The sequence below is a fragment of the Mustelus asterias genome, chromosome 6 (assembly GCF_964213995.1).
Source record: "Mustelus asterias chromosome 6, sMusAst1.hap1.1, whole genome shotgun sequence".
Taxonomy (NCBI): domain Eukaryota; kingdom Metazoa; phylum Chordata; class Chondrichthyes; order Carcharhiniformes; family Triakidae; genus Mustelus; species Mustelus asterias.
Window position 1 is genome coordinate 19,668,838 of NC_135806.1, and position 17,237 is coordinate 19,686,074.

The 17,237-nt window shown below is 41.4% G+C and overlaps 1 protein-coding gene across 14 annotated transcripts in view; it reads right to left on the minus strand.

Annotated features, from left to right (window-relative positions):
- The window catches only part of ptprda (protein tyrosine phosphatase receptor type Da), a 595,150-nt gene that overhangs the window by 100,174 nt on the left and 477,739 nt on the right, over positions 1 to 17,237 (minus strand). For all 14 annotated transcript variants that reach the window (XM_078214119.1, XM_078214118.1, XM_078214117.1 and 11 more), the window contains 3 exons: positions 10,816 to 11,028; positions 7,199 to 7,359; positions 4,492 to 4,604 (listed from right to left, as the gene is read on the minus strand). In XM_078214119.1, the coding sequence (XP_078070245.1) occupies positions 4,492 to 4,604; positions 7,199 to 7,359; positions 10,816 to 11,028 (487 nt within the window). The remainder of the gene's footprint in view (positions 1 to 4,491; positions 4,605 to 7,198; positions 7,360 to 10,815; positions 11,029 to 17,237) is intronic.

A 17,237-nucleotide genomic window follows, 5' to 3' on the forward strand; every position in this document is an offset into this window, starting at 1 on the left:
TTTCACATAAAATACTGGGGAAATAAAACAAGTTGGTAGAGACGCTATCCAAAATTGTCTTTTTTATATAAAAAAAATTATTTGATTAAATCAGTTTATTGCAAATGTTACCAAAAAGGGAAAATAATGTAATTTCCATCTCCATCTAAGTTTGATAATAAAATCTACTCACACAGCAGACAGTTACATGCACTTTAGTTTTAATGAGGGGCTGAATGCAAATAGCATGCACCAGTGTTATAGAGCGGGTACAGAACACACAAAGATTACAACATGAGTAGAGCTTCAGAAATATTTCCACTGGTCACAGAGTGCAGGGACGGTGGGCTGGGGGAAGAGGACAAACATTGCCATTTGATGTATTTTCTTCAGTGTGATGTGAATAAGCTACTGCTGTCTGTCATGGTCCCAGGGTCAGAATCTCCTGCCCAAAGACAATCCCTTGATAGTTCCGACAATCTACTGCAAGTGTAAGAATATTTCTTCAAGAGAGGCAAGATTTAGGAGCTCATCTCCTACTCCGATGGCTTTTCATATGATTGTAAACATTCATTAAAACTCTCCACTGCCCTTCATTAATTTTTAGGCAAATTTAGCTTGTATCTGCATGTATCAAGGAAAGGCTAGAAAGCATTTCACTGGTTTAATGTCAACATCTAGCAGCTGGCGAGGAATAATAATGGACTGACTACTGGAGCTTCAAGGACTAAGCACAGACGTGATGGTGTGTATGTGCATGGAAGGCTAACAGAAGGACTGCGGAACTCATCAAAAAAATCGCAATGATATTGTCCTTTGATTGAGTGCTCAAATATTGAAGCAGAAACATAAGATATTTAGAACTTTTGGAGTTGGTCCGTGCAACGGTGTTATTATCATGTAAATACTGAGCACTGCTGTGGCTGGGGAGGGAGGACACAAGAACCAAAAGGGGAGGCGTAAGGGGCTGAGTTATTGGCTAAGGGTGGAAAAGGGAAAGGCAGTTGGAAATGATAAATATAGGTTAGTAATAGCTGCACAGGTCACAGTGACAACTTCATAAATTACCCTGGACATACAACAACATCAGTCACGGAGGGCATTTAAATGAATGATGCTCTCTCATCTATTGGACTATGCTGCTGTAGTCTATTTAAGTGCAGATTAAATTCTGCTCCTGTTTTTCACACATGCTTCCCCCAGTTGCTTTAACCACATGTCCATGTCTTAGGCTTAATACAATGTGCCACTCCTGAGTTTTGACATCAAATCGCAGAAAGCCCCCCTACTCGCTAAAGGCCAATTGTGTTGGGAACAGAAGGAAGCCATTCAGAAAAATACATTTTCCAAAGGAAATCAATATTTATATTTCAGTGCTCCTATCCAAGATAAATCCTCAATTCCTGTTAAATGGGGAATTTGAGGTCTCGTGAGGGTGATTTCAAACAAGCTGGTTAGTGGTTAGTTGGTTGCGCCTGACACCAGCCATGCAGCAGAAGTGATCAGGGCTCACAGAGCAAAATGCCAAGGAGAACAATTATTCCTTTACTTTTTTATTGAAAGACATTTGCAGTTTCAATTTACAAGATGTCACCAGTTGATCTTTTTGGGAGTAGGGAGGGATAGGTTTTCTTTACCCACATCAAAATGACAAATACAAATAAAGTGAACAGAGCACTTTCCACTTGAATTAGCAGTGTCAGTGTTAAGCAATGCCTGGTCAGGGAGAGTGGAGCCAGCTACAGAATACAGTTCTTTCTGCATAACGTGGTGTTGGTCTTGAAATTACATGAGAATAAGAATGCTTCCTGCATTTGTTTGACACTCCTTCCCCACTACTTCAAAGAGTCCCTACAGTGCAGGAGGCGGCCATTCGGCCCATCAAGTCTGCACCAACAACATTCTCACCCAGGCCCTATCCCCATAACCCTACATATTTACCCTGCTAGTTCCCCCAGTTTAGCATGGCCAATCCACCTAACCTGCACATTTTTGGGCTGCGGGAGGAAACTGGAGCACCCCCAGGAAACCCACGCTGACACGGGAAGAAAGTGCAAACTCCATACTTTTAATGGAGCTATTAAGCCATGCATAATGGATGGACAGATCCTTCTGTAAAAGTAGCAGAGGAAGGGATTTTACACAACCATATTAAGCATCTGTTCGCAAATATTTTGCACATCCTTATTTCAAGGTTGATATCTGGAGTTTTCCGGCATTGTATTGATGTTCGAAGCACATATGGGATAGTGCTGGCAATAGAATAGGACTGATTGGAAAATGTAGGCAAATGTGTCTTAACACCAATCTCAGAAAAGCAACCGGCTATCCCAGAGTAACTTTGTCATTTCTTTCCCCCCTCACATTAACTACTTTTTATTAGCAATTAGTGCTGTTTTCAGTCCTGGTTTATTCTGTGAACTTGCAGATGTCCCAATCACTTGGCTGACAGTCACTTCAAATGCTTAATCAGCAGCAATAAACTTTCTGGGTGGTATTTTACAGCCTCCCTCAAGCGAGACCACAGATTTCCACCCAAGGTCAACGGACATTTCCGTTGTCCGCCTCTCACCCGCTCCAATTCTGCAGCAGGCAGGGCAGTAGAATTCCGGCATCTAGGTCTGGCCAAACTGCATGCAGGGAAAATATAATCCCTGGCTATCTGGGTGTGGGGCGGGGGGTGCGTGATTTAGGACTGAGATATGAGACATTTGTCCATTCAGAGGATGGTGAACCTATGGAATCCTCGACTACAGAAAGCTGGAGGCCAAGTCAACTGAATATATTTTAAAAGATATAGATTTCTAGATAATAAAAGCATCAAGGGGTATGAGGAGAGAACGGGAGTGTGGCATCGAGATAGAGGATCATACTGAACAGCAGAGCAGTCTCGAGGAGCCGAATTGCCTAATCCTGCTCCTATTTTCTACGTTTCTATATTCCATCTTATCAGTTACTATTCTGACTTGGAACTATTACGTCACAGTCACTGGGTGAAAAGCCTGAAACACCCTTTCTAACAGCACTAGGTGTATGTAACTATAATCATGTGGCCTTCAGTGCCTATTATGGATAGGCAATAAATGTTGACCTAACCAGTGACACCCACACCTCCACGACAGAATCAAAAAATGTTGGACCTGGATTACAATTCCATTCCAAAGGGGTCAACGAGAAACATTCTCATTCACAATACCTCCAAACTCCTCTATTGGATCTACTTCTACTGTACCCAGTTACTTTCACTTTTCATTTCAATTTGTTTTCTTTTGAGGGGTTATTGTAACTTAAATCTGCTTATTTACAAAATACTTGAACCATGTCTTAACTTGAAGTAGGCCATGTAAGTAACATCAGAACCCGTAGGACTTTCAGCACAATGCTTGACTTTGTCTCTGTTTATTTAGCATATGATGAAATTGTTATTTGTCCATTGTGGTATATAGTGAGTACATCTGATCTACAGTATGTTTGGAAATTGATCAATGTTGCATGGCAAACTGATTTTGGTGGAAGCACTCAAGGAGCACTGTAAGCAGCTGCAAACACAGATCAACAATAAAATAGTCCCATTATCTAAACCCATTCACAGGACTGGTGCTAATTTGTGGCTTCAAACAATAGCTGAATTGCTATCATCAGTTATCTTTTAATTTAATTCAGCCAAACATTGATCTCACCTGCAAGGTGTGTGATTAATTCCTTCATATCAGAAATGTGCAAATGCATTGAAGAGTAACCAGTAATGGCACGCACTGCAACAGCATTCCTGCCTCAGATTCCTCTGAGGTGAGCTATCAAGTGGCTGAGCTCTTATTCTGTTGGGCATTGCAGCAACAAGTTTCTGAGACTTACTGTACTCTTGCTGGGCCTGTACACCGCCTCTTGCAGGATTCAATCCAGACCAAATGGCAGTAAAAAGAGGCTGATATGTCAGTTGGTCACATATGCACTATTAACTTATTTATCCTCTTCATGCCGTCACGTAGCTTAATGAGTGTGGATAGGTGGCAACTTATTAATTAATACAAAAACTGCAATTTATGAGAGAACAAAATCCCACCAACTGAAACTACTACCAGAGTAATAATATTCACAGATATATTGGTGATCAAAAGTTAAATAGTCCCAGTCAATTTACAGAGTCTGCAGGTTGGTTTTAGGACCCGCAAATCTGGGTATAATTCTTCTTCAATCAGGGTATATCAGCAATCAGGTTCAGTCATACCAACATGGATTCAATATGGCATAGAGGCATTACGCAGAAAATTATCAACAGCAAATAGCTCAGCAGACACAAAGCGAGGAACCCTTACTTTTCACTTTGCATTTTTTGCTCTGACCCTAATTCTTAACCAGAATCCTTTCCCTGATAAATCTCAACATAAGAATATTTCTGAGTGTGTGATGAGAAATATCAATGGAGTTGTGTGTAGCCACATTTCATAGAGAGAGAAAAAAAATACAACATGGTCAACACAAACCTGGGACTTAAACTCTTCCACATCTTACCTGGAGTCTGGAAGTTAAGACGCCTTAGTTCCACTGGGTCTGTGGGATGATGAGAAGGTAGCTCCTTGCTGTTTGGAATACTGCTTTTTCTTGAGTCAGATTCTGTCCTTTTCCTACAAGGAGAATACAGATATTGGTAATCAGGGAAACAGACTGAACCCTGTACCGTTAAATGAACCAAAGAAGCAGATTTATTAAGAACCAAGTAATGCCAAAAATGATGAAAAATCAACACCTCTTAAATTTTTGCTTAACTAATAGTTGCTGCAGCAACATTAATAGATGTATTTGCAATTCTTTGGTTTATTCCATGAGGAATGTCCATTTTCGCATATTAAAAGTTTTTTCCCCCTATTTTCTCCCTCCACATTGAATGGAGCTTGCGGGCATTTACATTATATACATAGGTACGATTTAAATTCAATTACATCCCTCAGTCTCAGTCTACTGTCAAGTTCTTTCCAACCCACTGACGTGATCACTGGAGCAGTACCCATAAATGTAATACAGAATCAGAAAATGGGCTTTGTCTACTCTTTTTTTCCATTAAAAATGTGGTTAAAAAGGAGTCATTCCCACAAATGTGTAATCATAATTTTGTGGATAATTTTATAGCAACATCTGTTAGATTATAAAGGCCGCTATGGAAAGAAATGAAATAAAATGCATTCTGTATGAAATGAAAAAAGAGACAAACTGAAAGTGTTCCGGATGGCAAGTCATTTTATGACGCTGAAACCGTCAGGTCATGTGGCCTTTTGACTGCCATCGGCAGTTGTTAATAACGTGCATGTTTCTGTGAAGGGTGGAAATCATTTTATAAAAGTTCAGGATACAACTGAGGGAGTGGTAGTGGTGTGACCGACAGCATGACCACCATGTACTGCCATCAGCATTTTATAACAGCCTTTGTTTTATCCCTCCAGTCTAAACATTTAGGCAGACTGGTTCCAGATAAAGTCTCTAGTGGGGAAGCGATAAGAGGTGATATTTTGTTTTGCTCTCGTTTTCAGTCTTATAGACCACCAATAAGATAATGAATGTTGATCATTACATGCAGTGATTTCTGGGTTAAACCCAACAGTTCTTTGTGTTAAAGCTGGGCATGACATTCCCTATTCATCAGGAGACTAATCCAGCACGCCCACTACAACCAACCCCACAACCCCTCCTCAAGCGGTTACACCTTTGCTTTTACCTGTCAGGTTTACTGTCCCATTGTAATGCAACAGGAGATAAAAAAAAAGAAGAAAGGTCAGTATATTAGCTTCCTATTCAAAGAGCAATAGCCATGGCAACGTACTTGCTTCACTGCAGATGTCTTACTGGCAGGGAACATGTTACTTAACATGCAAATTAGGAACTGACAGTTCATCAGTGCAGTTAATGCTTTCTAATAGCAGTATAATGAAGGACTAAAGGTCAGGCCAAGAAAACAGTAACACGCGTGCTTCAACAGAAATACATTTCAATTCTAATGTCACATTCACTTATGGCCAGAGTGTACTGAAATGCCACACTTAATTATCATTCCAGTGAAGGTGGTGATAGCACAATTTGATATTGTTGAACGCTTACCAATCATCAGTCTTGGAAGAAAGTTAATATGTCAAAATGAGACCCCTGCCTCTATTTACTGAATGCTTGCGGCACACAGGGAAACAACAGAGCCAATATTAAAACTGAGCAGCAGCCGGGAATCCGTAAAAGCAAAATTGTCTGATGTGCAGCCGACATGTAAAGGAAATAATGATTGCAGAAGCTGGAGGTAGAAACATCAAAGAGCTTTTACTGCGGGCTCCACGCACAGCATGGCTCCCTTAGGGATGAGGAGGGCATTTCATTTGACAGTATGTGGTAGGATAATGTGGATTATTCCCTGAGTGATAGGTCAGCTTAGAGTCAGGCACAGCAGTTTGACAGCAAAGCAATGCACTTGCTGGTTTTGACATCAGACTGACTGAAGCAACATGAATTGGCTCGAGCGACTCCTTATTTGATACTTCACACTAATTTATATGTAGTAGGGTTAAATACTTCAATCAGGTGGATTGAACCTGCACTGTCCCCCATGATTAGAGACAGCAGTATTGGCATATTGGAGATTTATTTCAGATTCTTTGCTTGTGCTGTGGTGAGAATTTTCACTGCTTGTTTTCACTGGATTTTTGCTTTTGCAAACCACTGTTTGAAACTGCAGGACAACCATTTAAGTACTTCAGGCAGGGTAGATTCATAAAGAACGTTCCCAATGATGGGGGAGTCCAGAACTAGGGGTCATAGTTTGAGGATATGGGGGAAACCTTTTAAAACTGAGGTGAGGAGAAATTTCTTCACCCAGAATGTGTGGAAGTCACTACCAAAGAAAGTAGTCGAGGCCAAAATGTTATCTGATTTCAAGAAGAAATTAGATATAGTTCTTGGGGCTAAAGGGATCAAGGGATATGAGGGGAAGGAGAGAATCAGGATATTGAATTTGATGATCAGCCATGATCAAAGTGAATGGCGGAGCAGGCTTGAAGGGCCAAATGGCTTACTCCTACTTCTAGTTTCTATGTTTTCTTATTTATTCTGACGACCATAAAGCATTTACTGGTCATGAAGTGGGTCAGTGGGATGGCAGCCTTTGTGGCTCTTTGTAAAGCTGTGCTCCCTTTCATTGAACATCCCTATTTCTGCACTGCATCTACAGTCTTAATTTTCTTACCTCTTATATAGGAGGATAGCAATGACAATGCAGATGATGAACACAACAGCTAAGACAGGACCAACTACCCATATCAATCCTTCTTCTTCATCTGTGATGGGTTGAGGATCAAGGTCCGCTGACAGTACAGGATCAGAGTAAGGACTTGTTGCATACATCATCTGGAACATGATTCAGAATACCAGGAAAGGTTAGCAGGAATGAGTGAAGCAGTTTGATAAGATAAGTGAGGAATAAATTGAATTGAGTTTTTTAAATATATATACACAAAAGGAAATAAGAACTTGCACCACAAATCTAGTCTGGGAAATCAGCCAGAAGCTGGAGTATTGTGGCCATGTAGGAGCGGTCATGTTGGGTTCCCACCCTTTTATTCACCTGCTACAATGTGGACACTTATTCATGAATGGGCATCAACACACTGTGCACATGAGATAAATATTTTAGATGACATACATCCTGCCATTTGTACCCTAGCGATGCTGAAAGCAATGAACAACTAACTGTGTATTTCTCACATCCAGTGTTGCTAAGAGCATTGGGAGTGGGCAATTAAAATGTATAAGCTCGCTTCCTCTACTGCAATCAGTCACAGAATGATCGCCTGTGGAATGGAAGTTGGCCTATTTGAAAGCAGGGCACATGTTTATTTTTAATTCATTAGGTGGCAGAGCCAGGCTACTGTCACTGCAGCACAGCACTACAGTATAGATCCAAACTCTTAACTACAGCAGATACCAAGCTGGAAATGGCATGTGCACCCAAAAACAATGAACAAATAGCCCTGAGTCTGATGAATGCACCCAGGTAAGTGATACAAATCATGGGTAGGCTTATAGTACAAATAATCTTTCTCACTGTTTTGAGATATTTAACTCTTACTTGCAATCAGAATTGCAGCTATCGAGGCCACTGCCCCTTTGAGGCGATCTTCATCCACCTTGCTATGCCAGAACCTCCCCACCTGAGGTAGAATGTGAGGTTTTTTCTAACCATTGTAGACAGCAGACCGAAGGAATTTGCAAAGATAACTGTAACTAGAAGATTACAAATTGCAACAGAGTAGCATGGTTCCAAGTCTTGTCAGATCAGAAAGAAAATGAAAGACGGTGGAAACTTCTTTCAAAGATAGGAGAAACATTTTACTTGCAGCAACTCATTCCTTCTCGTTCATTCAACCTCCACATGATAAAAGCAAGTGCATCAAAGTAGCAACACCGTGGTGAAGTTCTTTAGGCTAGTGTGGAGCACAGCAGCTGTAAAGTAGTAATAACCTTCAGCTGTCAAGTCAAGAAACAATGTGTGTTGAAAGCCAGTAGCCTGCTTCAGATCACCGTCTTAAAGAACCCTCCACATGTCCGAGTGAATTCCATCTTCTCCTGCCGTGCCATGAAAACCACCATTTTGCTAATTCCCATTGAGCAATAGGTTGTTTCCATATGAAACAAAGCATTGGCTAACATTGACCAAAAAACACAACCTTTGCTTCAATTGAACATTTCTCTGGGTCAGAAGATCTTTGATGTATTAGTTCCTCAAACGCCTACTGAAATGCGGCGACGGTAAGTTCCCCAACTCCGTGCTCGAAGGAAACGTAGGTGGGAGAATTTGTGCACAGTGTTACATTCTTTGAGTGCCGTTCCAATGCTGAACATAGGATTGGTAAATTTACCCTTTAGAATCAGACATTTTCACTCACGTTAATGTAGTGAATGGTGGAAAAATATCCAAAAATATCTACAATCAATCATCAATATGTGCAACTTTCAGATTCTTAATGCTGACGAAGGTTGTGATAATGAAAGAAAAGAAATGGAATCTCACAGGATCCCATGGGTTTGAAATGTTCTGACATTGGCTTGCTCAGAATAAGATTCAAATCTCATGGAGGAATCTCCTGAGGTATGAATGGGTAAACGCACCATGTGTTCTTTGTAAACAGTAATATTGGGTGTTTACCCACTGTTATTGATCACTGTCTGTGCGGAGTTTGTACTTTCTCCCCATGTCTGCGTGGGTTTCCTCTGGGTGCTCCAGTTTCCTCCCACACTCCAAAGATGTATGGGTTAGGTTAATTGGCCATGTTGAATTGCCCCTTAGTGTCAGGGGGATTCACACAGTAAATATGTGGGGTTACGGGGACAGGGCCTGGATGGGATTGCTGTCGGTGCAGACTCGATGGGCTGAATGGCTTCATTCTGCACTGTAGGGATTCTATGATCCTCAATTCTCCCATAGATCCAAAAGTAGAAAGTGGCTTCACTCAGCTGAATCTCAAGGGCACACTGCAACTCGATGAATCAAGTTCAGATCTTACTGTGGTCAGGTTTCCATGCAATACTCTAGTTGATTCGACCTAGCTGGTGTGGTGATCATGGGACAGATATCACATGGAAATGATATATAATGATGGAAGGAAGATGAATACTCTGGCAACTTGTGAATGGGAATGATCTGTGGTTGTTAGCACAAATTTGGAAGCCACATGATGGACTGGTCAACAGCTGAGGACTTAAGTCAACTGAGATTGAGTCAATTCCAAGATAGCTTGGGCGAGGCATCTGTTGAACAGAACATAAACTTATTTTTATTCCAAAGCTGAAGTTGAAAAATCATATTAATTTACTGAATTTTCCCTCTACACTTCTGAGGATTTTAATGAAAGACTCAAAGAGAATGAATAGACAAAGACCAAGAAATGGTCACTTAGTCACCTTCTATCAATCATTCACAGTGATGTATGCAATGATTACATATATCTGAGCACCATGGTCTAAGAAACAACATCCATCAATCTGCAACCTATGGTGGGTGAAGAATAACTGGGATGTGTTTGAGAGTGATTGCAAAGAAGAATGAGTTAAGATTGCCATTCAGGTACATATTTTCTTAAGGGAACAGTGCATCAAGTAAATTTCCTCCCAGAATATTGGAGTGAATAATGAAGAATATTCATGTAATGCTTCAATATTTCCCAACAGCACGTGTGGATGGGATAATCTGAATGTCTGATGATTTAAGGAGTTTGTAATTATCGCATATTTAATGCTTCACATTTTCAGTTAACTAATGAATTTTAAGCAAAAAAACCAGTTATCAATGTTAAAATTATGCAGTAATGCAATCCTCAAATGGGTGCATCATGTAATTGCATCCTTTTAATGGATCTTGTGCCACGACTAATATCATTATCAGTTAACCTCTATCCTGCAGGAAGGATTAATTTGGTGCTTTTGTACATAGCAGGTCAGAGCAAAAGACCAACTCAGGAAAGTTACAGGTGCAGAATGAAAGCACAATACTTCATTCAAAATGCTTCAAGTAGATATCTTATCAGTCCATCACTGCTTTTTGACATTTTAACAAATTACAAAACGAAAGCTAAGGAACTTAGCACAATTGGAATGGTTCCTTTACCTTGCCTTAACTCTTAAGTAGGCCAGTTAATCACAACAGTACGAATCCAGCATAATTACCTTTACCATAAATATATTATGCATGATAATACCTGAAATTATTTACTTTGAATCCGATAGGGTTCAACACAATTAACACTATTTTAAAACAGCACTTATGCGTGGAGGAAAGCTGTCAGGAATGAAGTGAACCAAACTTACAGATTCTGGGCTGTCAAGGACAGCTAAAATAAAGAAAACGTATTCTTGGCCACTTTGGAGGCGCTTGTTTTCAAATCCATTGTAAAACAGCCGATCTCCAAGGGTAAACTCATTGGGAAGAACCTCAAAATGGGCTGCAATGTATGGCTTAAGGACATCTGTGTGCCTCCTTAGACGGATACTTCTTCGTTTCCTGGTAATTTCTCTTAGCAACTGGAAAAGAAAAAAGTAACTCAGTTAAAACATTATTTTAGTGTGCACAACTGAAAATAAAAAGACATGCATTGCTACAGCACTGGCAATGCGCAGATAGTTCAGTTTCCATGCTGAGCAGAACTTCAAGCATTACTTCAATGAGCACCAGTTGTTACAATTATTTGTCCATCGTACCAACAAAACAAATGAAAATTTCAATTCGGTGACACTGTGGTTAGCACTACTGCCAGGGACCCGGGTTCAATTCCGGCCTTAAGTGACTGTTTATGTGGAGTTTGCATGTTCTCCCCGTGTCTGCGTGGGTTTCCTCCAGGTGCTCCAATTTCCTCCCACACTTCAAAGACGTGTGGGTTAGGCGGATTGGCCATGCTAAATTGCCCCTGCTAAATTGCCCCTTAGTGTCCCAAGATGTGTAGGTTTGGTGGGTTAGCAGGGTAAATACGTGGGGTTACGGGGATAAAGCTTGGGTAAGATGCTCTGTCAACGAGTCGGTGCAGACTCGATGGGCTGAATGACCACCTTCTGCACTGTCGGATTCTATGATGGTGCATGCTGGACACTGGAGCATCAGGATAGTTTGTAATTGCAGTTCTAAGACTAGTGTAAAAACATAGGATCATCAAGCAGTATAATTTATGCAGTTTTTCCAAAATCCTTCTGCAAAACTTTCCTCTGAAATGTGAAAATGGACTTTCCCATAACTAGTTGATCACAAATCAATGGGGCAGATTTTCTGAAAGGCTGGGATGAGTTAATAGTGAACAATCAACATTCGCTGCCATTACCTATCTGAAACTGGCCAAAACTTCATGATGTTGAGCAGACACCCATTTGCACAGAAATCCTGGGCCTGAATTTTTAGACTGGTGGGGATCGAGCATTTGGAGAGTTGGCAGGGAACACATCCCTGTCAACTCCAACAGACCCGCTGCCCTAACTGGATGGTTGTCCCGACGTGATGAGCTGCCAACCCATTAGCTTTCCAGCCCATCCAGGCACAGCGCTGCAAAGCATGTCATTAATATTTAAACTAGTCTTGTGCCCTTCCCGGGTGTGAGGCGGATTTCACCGACAGAATGGGGCTGGGAAGATCGCAACAGGCAAGATATCGAGCACGTTCCCGATTTTTCGCCTTTCGCCCTATATTACCGGCTCGCCACACCTGTCGATGGATGTGGCAAGCCGTTAAGATCCATGTCAGAGTTCACTCTTTGTTGAATGTTTATGTCAGTGTTCAGTGTTGTAATCACCATTTTGTGGGCTGAACTTACGGGCTCAACTAGCTTTCCCTTCCACGCATTGTAAAGGACATTGCCTGACGCCACTCTCAGAAGGAATATTGGAAAAAAATGTAGGTGAACTCAAAGCGCTGTCTGGATTCTGCCAGCCAACACCCTGTGGTGGACCCACAGATGGACAATACGAACCCCATCCTTTAGGCTCCACATTTTCTTACCTTGACTGACTGTTTCCAGCTCCCGGCAACCCCCACCACATCCACGACACCAGACCCTTCCCATTTCACTCGTGCACACCCTCAGCCCCATCCTCTATCCTCCTTCAATTTCCCCTTCCACTTCTCAATACTTTCATACCACTCCTCACCCTCCATACCCATCCCTGTCCTATCCTCGCCTGTCCTGAACCGCCATGAAAACTGCCATTCTCTTGCTGTGACCTCCTTGAGATACAGAGTTCAACAGGAAGAAATGCTGACCTCAGGCACAAAGCCAAACACGAACCAGGTGCCTCGAAACTCTCATACGCCATTGACTTAATCTTGAAGGTAGAATGGAATTACAAAATGTTTTAAAATAATGAGTATTCATGGTATGTGGATGTACTACAAGCAGGAAGTTGCCACTGGATGTTGTAAGGCCTGATCTGTCACCTACATGCCTCAGACATTGGGGATAATTTTGAGCCCCTCTTTCCATCTGCAAGAATGGCGGCACATGCTCAAAATCCAGAGAGTGCGATTCGCCACAGTGAGTTTCCGAGTTCTGATCCTAGCGGCCCCTCATCGGTGGAGTGGTGTGAAACTTGTGAGCGTAAATATTATTGCTACTGAGGCATAACATTCAGCCTGAAAACAGGCTGGTGCCATCGGCAAGAAACACTCCATTTTTCGCACCAGAACCAACTGGAGTTTCAGCCTTGATTTTATCCTCCATTCTCTATGGCATTGAACTTGAACCAGCATCACCTGACTCCGAGATGGGAGTACCACTGAGCCAGAGTTGAAACTCTAATGCACACAGCAATGCACCATCACACGCACCAACACACGTGCTATTTTTTGGTAAGATTTCACTTAATCTCAAAATTCGAACCTGTTATTAGTAAAGCAAAATTTTGGTTCTTGCCTCATTAAATCACCCCACCAGCCACATTTCCCAATCTTGTGGAACCCACAAATCCCCCCAGCATGTGTGTTTGTGTGTTGATGTGTGTGTTGGTCTGCGTGATGGAGTGTTGGTGCGTGTGTTGGTGCGTGTGATGGTGCGTGTGATGGTGCGTGTGATGGTGCGTGTGTTGGTGTGTGTGATGGTGCGTGTGTTGGTGCGTGTGATGGTGTGTGTGATGGTGCGTTGCTGTGTGCATTCGAGTTTCAACTCTGGCTCAGTGGTACTCCCATCTCGGAGTAGATGATGCTGGTTCAAGTTCAATGCCATAGAGAATGGAGGGCAAAATCAAGGCTGAAACTCCAGTGCATTATTAAGAGAGTGTTGCATTATTAGAATTACCATTTTTTGGATGAACTAAGACACCACCTGCCCTCTCATGTAGACAAAGAAGATACTATAGCACAAGTATAAGAGCAGGTTACTTCTCCTGGTGTCCTGTCCAATATTGATCCCTCAATCAGGTCTCATAAGGAAAGTATCTCTAAATTATCTCCTTGTGGGTGTGAGACATTAATGCATGCAAATTGGCTACTGTGTTTCCTACACTATGCTTTTTTGAAAAGTTACAGCTGTAAAAACAGGTCAAACATACAACAGTATGCAAATCAATATGCAAACCAGTATGTCACCTCGGCACAGTGATTAGCACTGCTGCCTCACAGCGCCAGGGACCTGGGTTCAATTCCTGGCTTGGGTCACTGTTTGTGTGGAGTCTGCACGTTCTCCCCGTGTCGGCATGGGTTTCCTCCGGGTGCGCCAGTTTCCTCCCAGGGTCCAAAAGGCGTACTGGTTAGGTGCATTGACCATGCTAAATTCTCCCTCAGTGTGCCCGAAGTGTGGCGACGAGGGGATTTTCACAGTAACTTCATTGCAGTGTTAATGTAAGCCTACTTGTGACACTAATAAATAAACTAAGCTAAAATGTTTTGTTATTTCTATGAATTACTGATGTATTTGTTTATATTGACTTATCCACTGTTTTAGTACAAGAATATTGATAAACACCTTTGTAAAATGTGTGAATGAAGCATTCCCCACAAACGTAAAAACAAGTTAATCATTAACATCACAACTCCAACTGGAACATATCTTCAGTGCTAATAATCAGAGCAAATCGTATGCATCAATGCAGTCGAATTAACAGAGAAAGAGAATAAAATCACTGTCAGTATTAACTGACATATTCTCTGCCTGTCTACTGAGGGAGTTCTCTGCTTTGAGAGAGTGGATTTGATGCCCCAGCATTCTAAATGTACTGCTAAACAATTGCATAACCTAAAGAATGAAGCATAGAACTCATAAATGGTATAAATGTTTAATAATACTTTCCACCTCCCTCCAAGTATTTACCCACCAACTCGACAATACCCATTGATTTATAAGCGTGCGAATCATCACTGCCAGTCTGCACACATGCTTAGATTAATAACTATTTTAAAAGATATATTTTGTTGCTAAGTAACAAACTATGCAGCCAAAGACTCTGAAGCACTGTACCACTTGTCTAGACTGAGACATGAATCTCTGATTCAAGGCCAGCATTTCACACTGATTTGATTGGCGAGAGGAGTGATCTTACAATTTATAATTGCGGTGATTATTCATGAATTCACACACATTTGCATTTTGTTTTGGAAGGAAACAGCTTTAATTCAAAGTGCTTTTCAACTAAACTGAAGCAAGTGAACTGTGTTTACTTCAAATATGTCTGCCAAATTTCTTCAAAAATGCTTTAGGATGGTGTGCTCTAATGGCCTTGTTAACTATTTATGTTTAGAAAAAAACCCCACAAATTAGTTCTGTTATATTCCATAATAATTTAAGAAAACTTCTCAAAGCAGCCTAGTTGTCACTTCTGACGGTATGTGCTGACACGTTGGAATTTTACCGCCTTGCCCGCCCCGGAATTGGGGCGAGTGAGGCTCGCAGAACGGAATTCTTCGTTGGCCTTGGGCAGGATTTTGACAAGCCTCACCCCGAGTGAGGTCGTAAAATACCGGCCATGTCCTCGAGCTCCGAGCACCTCCTGCAACTCAGTGAGATCAATGGATGACTCCTCATAGCTGAGACACAGACAGCTTTAAAGACGTTTACATACTTAAAGGGAAAGTGTATTCCACATAATTGCCACAGAATATTAAATGTTACCAAGAAAAATATCTGCTGGTGCAAATATACACCACTGAATTCATAAGAATGTGCAGAGCTTCATAATGAATGCCACCCACTTGAGTTTGATCCACTGGCAAAGAACATGGGAATTTGTAATAATTGATGCTTGGTGACAGAGAATAAGCAGGAATGAATCCTGGTGGTCCACAGAAAGGCACACAGCAGGCACCATCCATCATGTCTCTTCCAACCAAAAGGGATAATCATACGCTGTCTTCCAACTTGGTGCGCTTTGACAGCAGGGAACCTACTCCAGTCCCCATCCATTGAGATGTGACTCACAGTCCTAAGTTCTCCCTCCCCCTACTCCCTTCATTACTGGAGCAACGCAGTCAGATCCAACAATTATCCAGATCAAATGCTGCAACGGTGTTCTGCTCCATGGAATAGTCTTCAAATGAAAGTATTTGATGTATTTTAGCCAAAATAAATTATATTTAGCACAGAAAGGTAAATGCAATATTTCTTTTCAATAGCACTGTGTAGAAAGTGCGAGGGAAAAGAGTCACTCAAGTATAAAAAAATAAATTAACGGCAGAGTATAAGTAGAAAGGAATTTTATTATTGTACTGAATGGTAGAATTTGATCTCACGAGAGAAAGGAAAACTGAGAGGAGACATGATCCACATCCTTAAAATGATTAAAAGCATCGATAATGTAGATATTAGCATGCTATGTAATTTACATTGATTAATGAACTGGAGGGTAAATTTAACAAGCCTCATGCAGAAAAAGATTAGAATGCTTAGCCCCAATCACTCAAAGCACCAGGAAGATATATTGTAACCTATCCTCAAATTGTAGATGTATTAAAACAAACCAATTATTCACAAATGAAGCCAGTGATCAAATCCCAGATTCAGTTATTTGGCTCAAATAATCCATAATACAAATATCATTATTAAAGCCTGTGTTACAAGGAAACTCAGAATGAAATGATTCTCAGGAACATGGGCAAGTGCCTTCAATAAAAATTCAGGACAAAGTATGTCAGGCTCTGGTAAACATGCTTAGTAGGGTCAGCAGCGTGGGGGTTGATTTGCTCAGTTTATCATGGCAAAAGTGTGCTGCAAAATGATACCACAACGTCACGGGTTTGATCCCTGTACCAACTGCGATGGTTCATGGAGTGTTCCCTCCTGGCCTGGCCCACGCCCAATGTGGAGTGGTGTCCCATAGGTATTACAACCACTTGTGCCTTTGATCCTTTGTGCACTATGGCTAATTATCTTTGCCAGGACCAGAAACACTAGCGGAATGTCACAAAAAAAATGTTCTCCTGCTATTTAGAACAGTAAAGCATGAAGCTAAAAGTTACAGGTCAGTCAGCCATAGTGGACAAGACGATCAAATGTAACACCGGGTGCTATTGAGGCACATCTGTAAAGCACAAAGGTCTTAAGTGGCGGTCAGCACAGGTTTAACTGGTCCTGACTTTTAGAACTAAGAGAATTGCCTGAAATTATGCTGATTTTTCAGGAAGCCTTTGATAATGTTCCTCATCTTAAGACGTTAAGAGGGCTAAAAGTGGATAGAATTAATGGCAATGATTGGAATGAAAACCAGCACGGCATTGTGAAATTAGCAGTGATGATAAATAGAAAACGCTTTGCCTGGAACAGCTG